General features: G+C 44.5%; 1 protein-coding gene across 2 annotated transcripts in view; it reads left to right on the top strand.

Moving 5' to 3' along the window:
• Positions 1 to 5,818: 5,818 nt before the first annotated feature.
• The window catches only part of fn1a (fibronectin 1a), a 72,437-nt gene continuing 60,645 nt past the window's right edge, over positions 5,819 to 17,610 (top strand). For both annotated transcript variants that reach the window (XM_064976966.1, XM_064976965.1), the window contains exons 1-12: positions 5,819 to 6,180; positions 6,380 to 6,505; positions 7,320 to 7,457; positions 7,979 to 8,110; positions 8,495 to 8,632; positions 9,213 to 9,371; positions 9,837 to 10,058; positions 10,595 to 10,777; positions 11,692 to 11,868; positions 14,128 to 14,283; positions 14,531 to 14,659; positions 15,222 to 15,365. In XM_064976966.1, coding sequence (XP_064833038.1) covers positions 6,042 to 6,180; positions 6,380 to 6,505; positions 7,320 to 7,457; positions 7,979 to 8,110; positions 8,495 to 8,632; positions 9,213 to 9,371; positions 9,837 to 10,058; positions 10,595 to 10,777; positions 11,692 to 11,868; positions 14,128 to 14,283; positions 14,531 to 14,659; positions 15,222 to 15,365 — 1,843 coding nt within the window. In that variant the 5' untranslated portion in view covers positions 5,819 to 6,041. The remainder of the gene's footprint in view (positions 6,181 to 6,379; positions 6,506 to 7,319; positions 7,458 to 7,978; positions 8,111 to 8,494; positions 8,633 to 9,212; positions 9,372 to 9,836; positions 10,059 to 10,594; positions 10,778 to 11,691; positions 11,869 to 14,127; positions 14,284 to 14,530; positions 14,660 to 15,221; positions 15,366 to 17,610) is intronic.

The raw sequence follows: 17,610 nt of genomic DNA, 5'->3' as shown, positions 1-17,610 counted from the left end.
GAGAAGCTAATGGCTGAGAACTGTAGGGAGAAGGCAGGATGCTGTCTCGAGTTTGAAAGAGCCAGTGACCATGGTAAATACGATAAAGCATTCCTCGTAGTCATCAGGGCCTAGCTCCAGGCACGATTGTTTATCTTGCGCTGTCAGTGTAAATAAAGATGCATTTTTTAGCCTATCAATGTCCAGATGAAACAAGACTTAATAGTCCTAATCGAAGTATGCAGGTCTCAGAGGCATGTTCTACTACCCTCAATAGGCCGTGGGTCTAACCTCTAGCAGACTCCTCCATATGGCATAACTGGCTGAGAACACACAGTTCCACCGTGAAAGTGGCTTTCATTGACGATTTGGAACGCTTTTTGAAGCGGGTGGATTGTTTCAATGAAGACGGAACCCACCCAGACGGCCACGGAGCCAGCCCAGCATCTCTATTGGAAACATATAGAGCCCAGCATCTCTATTGGAAACATACGGAGCCCAGCATCTCTATTGGAAACATACGGAGCCCAGCATCTCTATTGGAAACATACGGAGCCCAGCATCTCTATTGGAAACATACGGAGCACAGCATCTCTATTGGAAACATACGGAACACAGCATCTCTATTGGAAACATACGGAGCCCAGCATCTCTATTAGAAACATACAGAGCACAGCATCTCTATTGGAAACATACGGAGCCCAGCATCTCTATTGGAAACATACATTACCGAAAGTCTGTGGACACCGGCTCGTCAAACATCTCATTCCAGAATCATGGACATTAATGTGGAGTTGGTTTCCCCCAACAGCCTCCTCTGTTGATTAATGTGCACTGTCCCTGTAAAAATAAAAATAAACTCAAACTCTCTGCTGGGAAGGCATTCCACTAGATGTTGGAACATTGCTGCTATAACAGCCTCCACTCTTCTGGGAAGGCGTTCCACTAGATGTTGGAACATTGCTGCTATAACAGCCTCCACTCCTCTGGGAAGGCTTTAATATGGAGTTGGTCCCCCTTTGCTACTATAACAGCCTCCACTCTTCTGGGAAGGCGTTCCACTAGATGTTGGAACATTGCTGCTATAACAGCCTCCACTCTTCTGGGAAGGCTTTCCACAAGATGTTGGAACATTGCTGCTATAACAGCCTCCACTCTTCTGGGAAGGTTTTCCACTAGATGTTGGAACATTGCTGCTATAACAGCCTCTACTCTTCTGGGAAGGCTTTCCACTAGATGTTGGAACATTGCTGCTATAACAGCCTCCACTCTTCTGGGAAGGCTTTCCACTAGATGTTGGAACATTGCTGCAATAACAGTCTCCACTCTTCTGGGAAGGCTTTCCACTAGATGATGGAACATTGCTGCGGGGACTTGCTTCCATTCAGCCTCGCTTTGTGAACAGGGGCATTGTCATGCTGAAACGGGAAAAGCCCTTCCCTAAATTGTTGCCACAAAGTTGAAAGCACAGAATCATCAAGAATGTAATTGTATGCTGTAGCGTTAAGATTTCCTTTCACTAGAACTAAAGGGGTCCGAACCATGAAAAACAGCCCCAGACCATTATTCCTCCTCCACCAAACTTTACAGTTGGCACTATGCATTTGGGGCAGGTAGCATTTTATTGGCATCTGCCAAACCCAAAGTCCATCTGTCATGCTGACAGATGGTGAAGCGTGATTCATCACTCCAGATTCATCACTCCAGATTCATCACTCCAGATTCATCACTCCAGATTCATCACTCCAGAGAATGTGTTTTCTCTGCTCCAACGACTTGTTGGAAACATGGCATCCTGCAACGGTGCCAGTTTGAAAGTCACTGAGCTCTTCAGTAAGGACATTCTACTGCCAGTGTTTGTCTATGGAGATTGCATGGCTGTGTGCTCGATTTAATACACCGTCAGCAACGGGTGTGGCTGAAATAGCCGAATCCACTCATTTGAAAGGGTGTCCACATACTTTTGTATATATAGTGTATCTATCTCTAGCGATCCAGTATCCCTGTACATTGTAAATATGATTGTAAAGGTTTTCCTCCTCTTCCTCTGAAGAGGAGAGGCGAAAAGGATCGAAGGACCAATATGCGGCGTGGTAAGTGTCCATGGTTCTTTTAATAAGAAATACTCAACATGAACACAACTGAACAACCGAATCCAAAAAACAATAAACGTGTAACGAACTAAACCCAAAACAGTACCGTGTGGTGAAAAACACAGACACGGAAAACAAACACCCACAAACAAACAGTGAAACCCAGGCTACCTAAGTATGATTCTCAATCAGAGACAACTAATGACACCTGCCTCTGATTGAGAACCATACTAGGCCGAAACATAGAAATTCCAAAATCATAGAAAAACAAACGTAGACTGTCCACCCCAACTCACGCCCTGACCATTCTAAATAATGACAAAACAAAGAAAATAAAGGTCAGAACGTGACAATGATACTGTAACTGACCCTGTACATAGTATGATTACTTAATTTATCCCACAACGACAAATAAAAAATTAAATAACAGAAATACCTTATTTACATAATCATTATTTATTTACATAAGTATTCAGACCCTTTGCTATGAGACTGGAAATTGTGGCCAGGTGCATCCTGTTTCCATTGATCATCCTTGAGATGTTTCTACAACTTGATTGGAGTCCACCTGTGGTAAATTCAATTGATTGGACATGATTTGAAATGGCACACACCTGTCTATATAAGGTCCCACAGTTGACCGTGCATGTCAGAGCAAAAACCAAGCCATGAGGTCAAAGGAATTTTCTGTATAACTCAGAGACAGGATTGTGTCGAGGCACAGATCTGGGGAAGGGTACCAAAACATTTATGCAGCATTGAAGGTCCCTAAGAACACAGTGGACTCCATCATTCTTAAATGGAAGAAGTTTGGAACCACCAAGACTCTTCCGAGAGCTGGCCTCCCGGCCAAACTGAGAAATTGGGAGAGAAGGGCCTTGGTCAGGGAGGTGACCAAGAACCTGATGATCACTCTGACAGAGCTCTAGAGTTTCTCTGTGGAGATGGGAGAACCTTCAAGAAGGACAATAATTTTTGCCACACTCCACCAATCAGGCCTTTATGGTAGAGTGGCCAGACAGAAGCCACTCCTCAGTAAAAGGCATATGGGAGCCTGCTTGGAGTTTGCCAAAAGGCACCTAAAGGACTCTCAGACCATGAGAAACAAAATTCTCTGGTCAGATGAAACCAAGATTGAACAATTTGGCCTGAATGCCTAGCGTCACTTCTGGAGGAACCCTGGTACCATCCCTACGGTGAAGCATCATGCTGAGGGGATGTTTTTCAGTGGCAGGGACTGGGAGACTAGTCAGGATCGAGGGAAAGATGAACGGAGCAAAGTACAGAGAGATCCTTGATGAAAACCTGCTCCAGAACGCTTAGGACCTCAGACTGGGGTGAAGGTTCACCTTCCAACAGGACAACAACCCTAAGCACACAGCCAAGACAACGCAGGAGTGGCTTCGGGACGAGTCTCTGAATGTGCTTGAGTGGCCCAGCCGGAGTCCAGACTTGAACCCAATCTAACATCTCTGAAAAAACCTGAAAATAGCTGTGCAGCGATGCTCCCCATCCAACCTGACAGAGTTTGAGAGGATCTGTAGAGAAGAATGGGAGAAACTCCCCAAATACAGCTGTGCCAAGCTTGTAGAGTCATACCCAAGAAGACTCAAGGCTGTAATCACTGCCAAAAGTGCTTCAACAAAGTACTGAGTAAAGGGTATGAATACTTATGTAACTGGGATATTTCAGGGAAGGTTTTGTGATAAATTTGCACAAATAAAATAAAATAGTTTTTGCTTTGTCATTATGAGGTATTGGGGTCTGAATTATTTCTGAATGCCCTGTATATGGAAAGTACATAGCTACCTCAATTACCTCACACTCCTGCACATCCACTGGTACTTCCTGTTATATTCTACTCCCTGTATATGGGAGTACATAGCTACCTCAATTACCTCGCACTCCTGCATATCCACTGGTACTTCCTGTATATAAAAACCAAGCCATGAGGTCAAAGGAATTTTCTGTATACCTCAGAGACAGGACTGTGTCGAGGCATGTTATATTCTACTCCCTGTATATAGACATGTTATATTCTACTCCCTGTATATAGCCATGTTATATTCTACTCCCTGTATATAGCCATGTTATATTCTACTCCCTGTATATAGACATGTTATATTCTACTTCATGTATATAGACATGTTATATTCTACTCCCTGTATATAGACATGTTATATTCTACTTCCTGTATATTGACATGTTATATTTTACTTCCTGTATATGCAGACATGTTATTTTCTACTCCCTGTATATAGACATGTTATATTCTACTCCCTGTATATAGACATGTTATATTCTACTTCCTGTATATTGACATGTTATATTTTACTTCCTGTATATGCAGACATGTTATTTTCTACTCCCTGTATATAGACATGTTATATTCTACTTCCTGTATATAGACATGTTATATTCTACTCCCTGTATATAGACATGTTATATTCTACTTCTTGTATATAGACATGTTATATTCTACTTCCTGTATATAGACATGTTATATTCTACTTCCTGTATATAGACATGTTATATTCTACTCTCTCTATATAGCCATGTTATAATCTACTTCCTGTATATAGACATGTTATTTTCTACTTCCTGTATATAGACATGTTATATTCTACTCTCTCTATATAGCCATGTTATATTCTACTTCCTGTATATGCAGACATGTTATTTTTATTCGTTATCCACTGTGCATTTATTGCTCGCGTCACTATCCATTTATATATATATATATATTATCTTTAACGCTGCATTGTTGGAAATGGGCCAATAAGTAAGCGTTTCACTGTTAGTCTAACGACACCTGTTGTCTTTGAAGCATGTTAGTCTACCTACACCCGTTGTCTTTGACACATTTGACAAATATGTGAACCTGACTATTTTCCTCGAAAGTACGTAACGTCACGACTTCATATCTATACGATATTACAGAGGACAAGTTAATTATCTCAAATTCCAGCTTGTTGTTCACGTAATTCGTGCTGAAATTGGGTTTTGTTTTAACGCCCAATAGACTCCCATCGAAGGAGATGTCCTTGTCTGAGTGTACCCAGAAAGCACCGCGTGGCACACTGACCGTGTACGGGCTGCGGACACAGTGGGCGTTACAGCTGGACGGTCTAATGGAGTGTTCCATCTCCTCAAACTTACCTCCCGCCAACGTCTTTCTCCTTTCCATGACATTTAAAGGGATTAATTGGCATGGGAAACACATGTTAACATTGTCAAAGCAAGTGACGGAGAAATAAACAAATGTGACAGCAAACATTACACACACAAAAGTCCCAAAATAATGGATACGTTTAAAATGTCATATTATGTCTATATACAGTGTTGTAATGATGTGCAAATAGTTAAAGTACAAAAGGGAAAATAAACATAAATATGCGTTGTATATATTTTCACTCCTTTGGAAGTATTCTATAAGTAGGAGGAGTTTAGTCATTTATCCAAAATACCCCGTACCGGCCTTTTCCCCACTTCTAAATCAGATTTCTAACATTGTAAATTAAAAGAAGCCTAACTGTCTCGTCATAGCTTCTATTTAAATATACTCATGTATTTCCTATTTTACGATACTGGATAAATTAACGGTAATTTAAAAAATTAAAAAATTGGGGGGATGATTCGTAACCAGTGTCTTTGACGTGTGTTTATCGTTGGTGTTGTTGGACCCTCCTCCATCCCCAGTAGAAAGCGATGCCCAAATAAAAGCGCTCACTAGTTTGGGAGCCTATTAGGAGCGGTACGGCTGAGGGACTGACGGGGCAGGATACTATCCGAGGAGGCTGTGTGCAAAAAAGGGGGAGAAAAGAAACATTTGGTTTCACGAACAGTACAACCGAACTAGCCTCCGAATTCACCGTGGATCTTTCATGGGTTTTGTTTTTTTAGAAGAGCTACATCAAACTACCGCTAAGATTCCACATTTCCCCCAGATTTTCCTGTCCCGTAATCAATATGTCCAGTAGCCCTGTTATCAGGGTTCTGGTGGTGCTTTGCATCGGGACCGCTGTGAACTGTATGCCGAACAGGAAGAGCAGGCGGCAGGCTCATCAGGGAGAAACCAGAATACCTTCGGTATCATCCGTCTCTCAAGGTGAGGTTTTCCTACTTTTTTGGGGGGGAATATTTATTATTTGTAAAACGTTTTGGTAGTCTATTATAGAATAGTATCTTAAAAGTTTTATTGTATGTTTAGTATTTTTGACATTTCGTCTTATTATTATTATTATTATGGTAAACATGGATTGTGTCAATCTACTTGGAAGTGTAACAAGTTGACGTTCCTTCCCTAGACGGCTGCATTGATAATGGACAGATGTATAACATTAACGACCAATGGGAGCGTTCCTATCTGGGCACGATGTTGGTCTGCACTTGTCACGGAGTTGCGGGAATTAAGTGTAAAACAAAACCCGAAGGTGAACGTGCATTTCTACTTCTTTATTTATATATATATATATTAGGAGCGGTATATATATGGTCAATGCAAGTCCTTTGTCTCTCACCATTTTGTAAATGTCAATTAACTTATGTTAAATAATTATTGCAATGATCGAAGTTTAAATATGTTCTCTCAGGGTACCTTTGTCAAGAACTCCAGGTATAGGCTCTGTGTCATCTGTAGAGAGAGTGTAACTACTCTTGATGCTATTGCCTCATTGGTAGAGAGAGTGTAACTACTCTTGATGCTATTGCCTCATTGGTAGAGGGAGTGTAAATACTCTTGATGCTATTGCCTCATTGGTAGAGAGTGTAACTGCTCTTGATGCTATTGCCTCATTGGTAGAGGGAGTGTAACTAGTCTTGATGCTATTGCCTCATTGGTAGAGAGAGTGTAACTACTCTTGATGCTATTGTCTCATTGGTAGAGAGAGTGTAAATACTCTTGATGCTATTGCCTCATTGGTAGAGAGAGTGTAACTGCTCTTGATGCTATTGCCTCATTGGTAGAGAGAGTGTAACTACTCTTGATGCTATTGCCTCATTGGTAGTGAGAGTGTAACTGCTCTTGATGCTATTGCCTCATTGGTAGAGAGAGTGTAACTACTCTTGATGCTATTGCCTCATTGGTAGAGAGTGTAACTACTCTTGATGCTATTGTGTCCTCGGCTTCGAGTTCTCCTAGGATAAATATATAATCTTTATGTGTGTTCATCTGCATCTTGTCTGTGTTTCTGTGTGCACACCCAGTGACTAACGAAACCCATAACATACCCCAAATATGTTTCACAGCTGAGGAGACCTGCTATGATAAGATCAACGCCAGGTCTTATCTGGTTGGTGAGACCTATGAGAGACCCAAAGAGGGCATGATCTGGGATTGTACATGCATTGGCTCTGGCCGGGGGAAAATCAGCTGCACCATTGCCAGTGAGTGTGTGTGTGTGTCTCTGTACCAGTGTGTGTGTGTCTCTGTGTGTGTGTGTGTCTCTGTACCTGTGTGTGTGTGTGTGTGTGTGTGTGTGTGTGTGTGTGTGTTATTGTGTGTTATTGTGTGTGTGTGTGTGTGTCTCTGTACCTGTGTGTGTCTCTGTACCTGTGTGTGTCTCTGTACCAGTGTGTGTGTGTCTCTGTACCAGTGTGTGTGTGTCTCTGTACCAGTGTGTGTGTGTCTCTGTACCAGTGAGTGTGTGTGTGTGTGTGTCTCTGTACCAGTGAGTGGGCTATAGTTAATCTCGTTAAATCTCCATAACACATTGAGACCTCACAGTATGTGATGTAGTCTCTGCAGCTGGATGGGTGTCTGTCTGACTCTCTGTCTGCCTGACTCTCTGTCTGCCTGACTCTCTGTCTGCCTGACTCTCTGTCTGCCTGACTCTCTGTCTGCCTGACTCTGCCTGACTGTGTCTGTCTGACTGTGTTAAAATGTCTCACTGTGCTCTATCTCCCAGACCGTTGTCATGAGGGGGGTGAGTCCTATAAGATTGGGGACACGTGGAAGAGACCTCATGACACTGAGAGCTATATGCTGGAGTGTGTCTGCCTGGGCAACGGCAAGGGAGAGTGGACCTGTAAACCTGTTGGTGAGCATTGGGAAAGGACTTTTCACCTGGGGTTGTATTTATTAAAGCACACTGTAGCAAAACTTAGTGCAACGTTTTAAATAGAAACAAACGTTTATTGGATAAGTATAGATGGTACCTTCGGTCCGTTTGCTTCCGTTGCGTGTCTAGTTGAATACCACAACCTGCAACTGGGGTGATAGCTGTCAAAACAAACACGGCATCATAAGACTCTCCCTCTGTCTCTCTCTCTCTCTGTCTCTCTCTCTGTCTCTCTCTCTGTCTCTCTCTCTCTGTGTCTCTCTCTCTGTGTCTCTCTCTCTGTGTCTCTCTCTCTGTGTCTCTCTCTCTGTGTCTCTCTCTCTGTGTCTCTCTCTGTCTGTCTCTCTCGCTCTCTCTCCGCAGCTGAGCGTTGCTATGACAACACGGCGGGGACATCCTACGTGGTGGGTGAAACCTGGGAGAAACCGTACCAGGGCTGGATGATCGTAGACTGCACCTGTCTAGGGGAGGGGAGTGGCAGGATCACCTGTACCTCTAGAAGTAAGAGACTCTCACACACACACACAAACACATATATGCCCTCAGGCGTATACACACCAGCTGGATCCCATTTGCATTGGCCTCTGCAAGCCGTGTGTGTGTGTGTGTGTGTGTGTGTGTGTGTGTGTGTGTGTGTGTGTGTGTGTGTGTGTGTGTGTGTGTGTGTGTGTGTGTGTGTGTGTGTGTGTGTGTGTGTGTGTGTGTGTGTGTGTGTGTGTGTGTGTGTGTGTGTGTGTGTGTGTGTGGTTCAGTAGACCTAATGAAGGGAAAACTTCAGCTTAACTTGGTGAAAAAGAATGTAAATGATCTGTGGTGTAAATTATAATTGTTCCGTTTTTAAGTGTTTTAAAGAAAATGTTTTTTTTTTTTTACATATCCTTAATTAAAACCCAATGCAATTCTATAACATTATAAAACGTGGTACATAATATACCACTGCCCATTATCCTGTTAGTGGCGCTAAACTGGGCTGTATTCATAAAGGTCAAAATGTAGCAAAATAATTTGCAACGGAACTAAAATCACCATCTTATTGGACAATTCCAGGCAGTCACGACCCTGTTCTCCTTTTCCCCCTCAGATCGGTGTAACGACCAGGACACACTGACATCCTATCGTATTGGAGACACCTGGAGCAAGACGGACGCCAGAGGTCACATGCTGCAGTGTCTGTGTACGGGGAACGGGCGTGGCGAATGGAAGTGTGAGAGACACGCCTCCCTCCACACTACCGGACTGGGTGAGACTTCTAGTGTGTGTGTGTGTGTGTGTGGAAGTGTTAAATATATAATATGTGAGAGACAGATGGCTTTCCCCAGATAGCTTGTGGTTGAACTGCATTGTAATTACAAGCCTCTACCAACATTTTAAAAGCGACAGATTCTCTTTTGGGATTTTTCCGGGGATTTTTCCGGACACAGGATATCAATTGAACATTATAGGGTGGTGCTTAATCGGTTTCTGGGTAAACTGTCCCGTAAACTAGTCAAAGCAAATTAGTTAATCTACACTGTATTTAAACTTTTCTGTTGACTGGAAACATGGTTCCTGTGTGCTGTTTTAAATGTTCCCCCATTTTCTTTAGCAAGATCTCTTTTTTTTTACTACAAATGTGTCAACCCAAATCTAGTGCTATACATTTTTACAAACAATGTCACTGACTGAAAGCGTCCCTCCCCCCCCCCCCCCCCCCCCCAATTTCCAGGGACGGGGTCCCGCGTGATCACTAACATCCAGCCGGCTGTGTATCAGCCCCACCCCCTTCCCCAGCCCGGCCTGGAGCCTCACCCCGGTCTAGCCCAGGAAGGGGCCTGCCAGACGGACGCGGGGGTGGCCTACGCCCTGGGGATGAGATGGATCAAGACCCAGGGAAGCAAACAGATGCTGTGTACGTGCCTGGGCAACGGGGTCAGTTGTGAAGAGTGGGGTACGTGTTCGTAGTCTTATTCATGTGAATTCATGCCTGCCTCTAATGGTTTAATTTTGGTCCAAGTTCTGAACAGTGGTTTTAATAACCTCTGAAAGGGAATTATTCATGCCAGGCCATTATTATTATTATTATTATTTTTAAATCTATTGAGTAAGATTTCCATTTTTTAAATTTATTTTTTATTCACATGGTAAATAAATTAGAAAGTTTGATCTTGAATCTGTCAATGTCTCTGCGGTACTAAATACATGTGTATATATCGTTTGTTGGTTCAAGTTGATTTGAAACAATGAATACATTGGAAATATTACTGATCAAAGCTCTAACAATAAAAACAGGCAGCTTGCGTCAGTCAGCAATCTTTCTAACATTGTTCTGGTTCTTTTCGGACATTGTTCTGGTTCTTTTCTGACATTGTTCTGGTTCTTTTCGGACATTGTTCTGGTTCTTTTCGGACATTGTTCTGGTTCTTTTCGGACATTGTTCTGGTTCTTTTCGGACATTGTTCTGATTCTATGTGTTTGTGTTTACAGAGGGCCCAGCCCCAGTGTACGGTGGGAACTCCAATGGTCAGCCCTGTGTGTTCCCCTTCACCTTCATGGGGAAGACACACCACTCCTGTATCTCAGAGGGACGCCCCGACGGGCAGCTGTGGTGCTGTATTTCTTCTGACTGCGAGACAGAACAGAAATTCTCCTTCTGTACCAAGAAGAATGGTGAGATTTTGTAAAATATTTGATTTACAGCTTTTTATATGAGAAAGAGAAGGTGACTCTCTTTTCTGAACCTAAAAAAAATAGGGAACAGAGTGGCAACACGAGTAGAGCAAGCGTTTCAGCTGATAAGCCTATGATCTGTGGGAGCTCAACACAAACATATGTTGACTGGTGATCTCAACCCTGAGCGTTTTCCAGCAGAGTCACTAGAATTCCAGCCAGCCAACATCATTTAACATCTGGCTTTTATTAGAATGGGACTTACTATCCAGGTTTCTTTGGGTAGTTTACATTGTCTGCATCCCCAATGGCACCTATTCCCTTTATAGTGCACAACTTTTGACCAGGGCCCCATAGTGCACAACTTTTGACCATGGACCCATAGTGCACAACTTTTGACCATGGACCCATAGTGCACAACTTTTGACCATGGACCCATAGTGCACAATTTTTGACCAGGGCCCATAGTGCACAACTTTTGACCATGGACCCATAGTGCACAACTTTTGACCATGGACCCATAGTGCACAACTTTTGACCATGGACCCATAGTGCACAACTTTTGACCATGGACCCATAGTGCACAACTTTTGACCATGGACCCATAGTGCACAACTTTTGACCATGGACCCATAGTGCACAACTTTTGACCAGGGCCCATAGTGCACAACTTTTGACCATGGACCCATAGTGCACAACTTTTGACCATGGACCCATAGTGCACAACTTTTGACCAGGGCCCCACAGTGCACAACTTTTGACCATGGACCCATAGTGCACAACTTTTGACCATGGACCCATAGTGCACAACTTTTGACCAGGGACCCACAGTGCACAACTTTTGACCAGGGCCCTATCTAGGTAACATGATGTCATCTGGGACACGCCCCTCATGGTGTCTGTTGTGTTTGCAGTAATGGTGCCGACCAGAGGAGGAAACTCTAACGGTGCTCTGTGTCAGTTCCCCTTCCTCTACAATGGGAGAAACTACACCGACTGTACCGCGGACGGGCGCAGGGACGGCATGAAGTGGTGTGGAACCACCACCAACTATGACGGCGAACAGCGGTTTGGCTTCTGCCCCATGGCTGGTGAGTGCTGTGGTCTCGTTTCTCAGTTCTTTTTGCAAGACAACGTACAACGCGACGATCGTTATTGAAGCAGCCAGTGGTCGTCCCATCGCCTGTAGTCCCTGCAGTGTGACGATCCAGTCAGATGTAGCCGGCCTCTGCTGTTTGTCTAGACTTTAACAAGGACAGATTTTGAGCTGTTAGTGGAAAGTGGCACCAACTCATCTCCTATATGCAGCTGAAGTCAGACGTTTCCATACACCTTAGTCAAATATATTTAAACTCAGTTTTTCACAATTCCTGACATTTAATCCTAGTAATAATTCCCTGTCTTAGGTCAGTTAGAATCACCACTTCATTTTAAGGATGTGAAATGTCCGAATAATAGTAGAGAGAATGATTTATTTCAGATTTGATTTCTTTCATCACATACACAGTGGGTCAGAAGTTTACATACACTCAATTAGTATTTGGTAGCATTGCCTTTAAATTGTTTAACCTGGGTCAACGTTTCGGTTAGCCTGCCACAAGCTTCCCACAAAAAGTTGGGTGAATTTTGGCCCACTCCTCCTGACAGAGCTGGTGTAACAGAGTCAGGTTTGTAGGCTTCCTTGCTCACTCACGCTTTTTCAGTTCTGCCCACATTTTCTTTGAGATTGAGGTCGGGGCTTTGTGATGGCCACTGCAATACCTTGACTTTGTTGTCCTTAAGCCATTTGCCACAACTTTGGAAATATGCTTGGGGTCATTGTCCATCTGGAAGACCCATTTGCGACCAAGCTTTAACTTCCTGACTGATGTCTTGAGATGTTGCTTCAATATATCCTCATAATTTTCCTCCCTCATGATGCCATCTATTTTGTGAAATGCACCAGTTCCTCCTGCAGCAAAGCACCCCCACAACATGATGCTGCCACCCCCTAAAGGTCGTTGGTTCAAAATTCCAGAGACGACTAGGTGAAAAATCTGTCGACGTGCCCTTGAGCAAGGCACTTAACAGACACGCCGATTACATTAAAGCAGAGTGGAGGGAACCTTGTGTTGTACCTTTTTTACATTTACAGTAGATGCTCGCCTTTTTAAATCAAATCAGTGTTTTTAAAATGCCGTCTGTTGTCTTAGAACACAAAAGGGTTCTGCCTTTTAAACAAACACATTCTGAAAATGGTAATGATATGACTGAGGCCATTGTGGGAGGTTCACTCTACCTCTCTGCTCTCCCTCTTTAACATGGCCTCAATCTCTGCCTTCTGTTTGTTCTTTTGGGGATTTTTACACAATCAGTCAATCTCCCTTTTGCTGAATGGGTCAGTGGTAAATTCACACGCCTGTTGAAAGTACTGACCAGTTATTGAGTTTAAGTGCAGTCATTAGGCGACTGGGTAAATTACCATGAGAAAGGGTACTGTTTGGCCTGTAAAGAGTTAATGGTGATTCTTATCACTGTTTTTAGCCTCCCAGCTGGGCTGAAGGGGCCCAGGCAGACCTAGCGGAGACCCAGAGCCTGGGCTCCCACGCCAGAGCCAGAATTCCAGGCCTAGAGCCCAGACCACCAGAACCAGAGTAATGAAACCTGACCCAGAGCCTAGACCCAGAGAGAGGGAGAGAGACTCCCAGAGCCTAGACCCAGAGAGAGGGAGAGAGACTCCCAGAGCCTAGACCCAGAGAGAGGGAGAGAGACTCCCAGAGCCTAGACCCAGAGAGCGGGAGAGAGACTCCCAGAGCCTAGACCCAGAGAGCGGGAGAGAGACTCCCAGAGCCTAGACCCAGAGAGAGGGAGAGAGAGGGAGAGACTCCCAGAGGCGAGCCAGAGAGAGGGAGAGACTCCCAGAGCCCAGAGGCGGGCCAGAGAGCGGGAGAGACTCCCAGAGCCCAGAGGCGAGCCAGAGAGAGGCCACCGTGTTTCTTCCTGAAAGAGACTACAGAGAGAGACTCTCTTCACTGCCTGTCAGGTCTCCAGGGCAGCCAGCTGCAGTCAGCCTCGTCAACACCTCCACAGTCTACACTGCACCCCATTCTCTGTTGCCAACTCTCCACACAGACAGACCTCCTATCTGTATCTCGTTCAATTAGGAAGACCGGCCCCCACAGAGACCTTAAATGTGTAGATAATAATCCTCTGAAGGGTTATGTTATGAACATCTGGTTGTCGTTCAACTTTTAAAAGTTTAATTTGACCTTCTGCTCCAGGAGTTCTATATGTTCTGAGATCTAACATTCTAGAATGTTTAAAACATTCTATCTTCTGAATTCTAACTTCTAAGTTCTCTGTCCTCTTAGCTCACGAGGAGGTGTGTACGACCAGCGAGGGTGTGATGTACCGTGTGGGAGACCAGTGGGATAAACGCCACGACGTCCTGGGACACATGATGCGCTGTACCTGCGTTGGGAACGGTCGTGGAGAGTGGAGCTGTATCGCTTACTCCCAGCTCAAAGGTAATAAAAATAGGATTTTAAATACATTTTTACAGCTCCTTTCTAATACACATGAAAGTAGGTGAGAGGTCATACATACCACATAGAACATGTGATGTACAGCCGGGTCTCATTCTCTTCCTTCCCCTTGACCATAACACTTTGATGTTCTCAGACCTGTAAAGGTGGAACCAATATTGGGGAGGAAGCGGTAGGGAGAGAATTTGGAGCAGCTGTTTTTGACGTTGTGTAATTCTTCCTGTCACAGATCAGTGTATTGTGGACGGGTCGACCCATGAGGTGAATCAGACCTTCACTAAACTTCATGAAGAGGGCTACATGATGAACTGTACCTGTTTCGGACAGGGCCGTGGGCGCTGGAAGTGTGACGCCATTGGTGAGTTTATAGTTCATACAAACCTAGCATTGTTTTTATTATGGACCAAGCTATTCATTTGTGGCAGTATCAATCCTTACTGTGCTTGACTAGCCTGGTTCCCATATCTGTTTGTGCTGTCTTAAACTCCTATTCTAGCCTGGTTCCCATATCTGTTTGTGTGCTGTCTTAAACTCCTATTCTAGCCTGGTTCCCATATCTGTTTGTGTGCTGTCTTAAACTCCTATTCTAGCCTGGTTCCCATATCTGTTTGTGTGCTGTCTTAAACTCCTATTCTAGCCTGGTTCCCATATCTGTTTGTGTGCTGTCTTAAACTCCTATTCTAGCCTGGTTCCCATATCTGTTTGTGTGCTGTCTTAAACTCCTATTCTAGCCTGGTTCCCATATCTGTTTGTGTGCTGTCTTAAACTCCTATTCTAGCCTGGTTCCCATATCTGTTTGTGTGCTGTCTTACTAACTCCTCTGGTCGTTGTCACGCCAATACACCATAAACAGCAGTTCACTACATAGGCTGTCATGTTGGACACAGCCTAAATCTCACCGTTTTAATATCTGATCTCAGACCAGTGCCAGGAGCCAGAGACCAGGGTGTTCTATCAGATCGGCCAATCATGGGACAAGCTGATCCACAGCGTCATGTACAAGTGTTATTGCTATGGCAACGGTATCGGCGAGCTCAGCTGTGAGCCCCAACAGTCTTTCCCAGGTAAGAAGTCAACATCGCTAAGTCCCGATCTATAGTGGTCACAATACTACGCTATACTATTGGAAAATTTTCTGTGTGGGTACATTCAACCATCTTTCCCTGGTAATAACTAATATCACTAGCTAGGCGTGGTCACTACTGCTGAGCGATTCTAAGCTAAATGTAGTTTATTAAACACATTTAAAAAATAAAAAAAATTAACCTTTTAACTAACCAATGCGCGGTTTTCTCTGGAGAGAAATCAAATCATTCACGAGATAAATTAAGTCAAGAACGGAGACGGATAGCATGCACACAGACTATGAGAGAGGAATGTGCTTGTTTTTTTTCATAACTGAACCAACCTCAAAAAAAGCATGACTGGCTCAGCACTGTGTTGTCGGTAGGATGGTCGCAAGACTACTACTGTATGTTGTTGGTGTGGTTTGTTTTCTGTTGAAATATGTTGTTACAACTGTGTGTGGGCTGGAGGAGGAGGCCCTGACTCCACTAGAAATGTCAAGTAAATCAAATTGGGTTGGATGCAATACTCTGTGTGGCCCTTCATGGTAAGGTCTATGGGGTGATTAATACACTGTGTGGCCCTTCATGGTAAGGTCTATGGGGGGTTAATGCTCTGTGGCCCTTCATGGTAAGGTCTATGGGGGGTTAATGCTCTGTGGCCCTTCATGGTAAGGTCTATGGGGGGTTAATACACTGTGGCCCTTCATGGTAAGGTCTATGGGGGGTTAATACACTGTGTGGCCCTTCATGGTAAGGTCTATGGGGGGTTAATACACTGTGTGGCCCTTCATGGTAAGGTCTATGGGGGGTTAATACACTGTGTGGCCCTTCATGGTAAGGTCTATGGGGGGTTAATACACTGTGTGGCCCTTCATGGTAAGGTCTATGGGGGGTTAATACACTGTGTGGCCCTTCATGGTAAGGTCTATGGGGGGTTAATACACTGTGGCCCTTCATGGTAAGGTCTATGGGGGGTTAATACACTGTGTGGCCCTTCTAAGGTCTATCATGGTAAGGTCTCTGGGGGGTTAATACACTGTGTGGCCCTTCATGGTAAGGTCTATGGGGGGTTAATACACTGTGTGGCCCTTCATGGTAAGGTCTATGGGGGGTTAATACACTGTGTGGCCCTTCATGGTAAGGTCTATGGGGGGTTAATACACTGTGTGGCCCTTCATGGTAAGGTCTATGGGGGTTAATACACTGTGTGGCCCTTCATGGTAAGGTCTATGGGGGGTTAATACACTGTGTGGCCCTTCATGGTAAGGTCTATGGGGGTTAATACACTGTGGCCCTTCATGGTAAGGTCTACGGGGGTTAATACACTGTGGCCCTTCATGGTAAGGTCTATGGGGGTTAATACACTGTGTGGCCCTTCATGGTAAGGTCTATGGGGGGTTAATACACTGTGTGGCCCTTCATGGTAAGGTCTATGGGGGTTAATACACTGTGGCCCTTCATGGTAAGGTCTATGGGGGTTAATACTCTGTGGCCCTTCATGGTAAGGTCTATGGGGGTTAATACACTGTGGCCCTTCATGGTAAGGTCTATGGGGGTTAATACACTGTGGCCCTTCATGGTAAGGTCTATGGGGGTTAATCTGTGGCCCTTCATGGTAAGGTCTATGGGGGTTAATACACTGTGTGGCCCTTCATGGTAAGGTCTATGGGGGGTTAATACACTGTGGCCCTTCATGGTAAGGTCTACGTGGTGATTAATACACTGTGGCCCTTCATGGTAAGGTCTATGGGGGGTTAATACACTGTGGCCCTTCATGGTAAGGTCTATGGGGGGTTAATACACTGTGTGGCCCTTCATGGTAAGGTCTATGGGGGGTTAATGCTCTGTGGCCCTTCATGGTAAGGTCTATAGGGGGTTAATACACTGTGGCCCTTCATGGTAAGGTCTATGGGGGTTAATGCTCTGTGGCCCTTCATGGTAAGGTCTATGGGGGTTAATGCTCTGTGGCCCTTCATGGTAAGGTCTATGGGGGGTTAATGCTCTGTGGCCCTTCATGGTAAGGTCTATGGGGGGTTAATGCTCTGTGGCCCTTCATGGTAAGGTCTATGGGGGGTTAATGCTCTGTGGCCCTTCATGGTCAGGTCTATGGGGGGTTAATGCTCTGTGGCCCTTCATGGTAAGGTCTACGGGGTGATTCATCTTCCTGGAATGTCCGTTCTTCAGGGTTTCCACTACGTACTGATCTAGGATCAGTTTTCCCTCCTTCAATCCCATCCTTAAC

Source organism: Oncorhynchus masou, chromosome 10 (genome assembly GCF_036934945.1).
Source record: "Oncorhynchus masou masou isolate Uvic2021 chromosome 10, UVic_Omas_1.1, whole genome shotgun sequence".
Taxonomy (NCBI): Eukaryota; Metazoa; Chordata; class Actinopteri; order Salmoniformes; family Salmonidae; genus Oncorhynchus; species Oncorhynchus masou.
The sequence above is the reverse complement of the archived record's forward strand: the minus strand, read 5'-3'. Positions and strand labels throughout refer to the sequence as shown.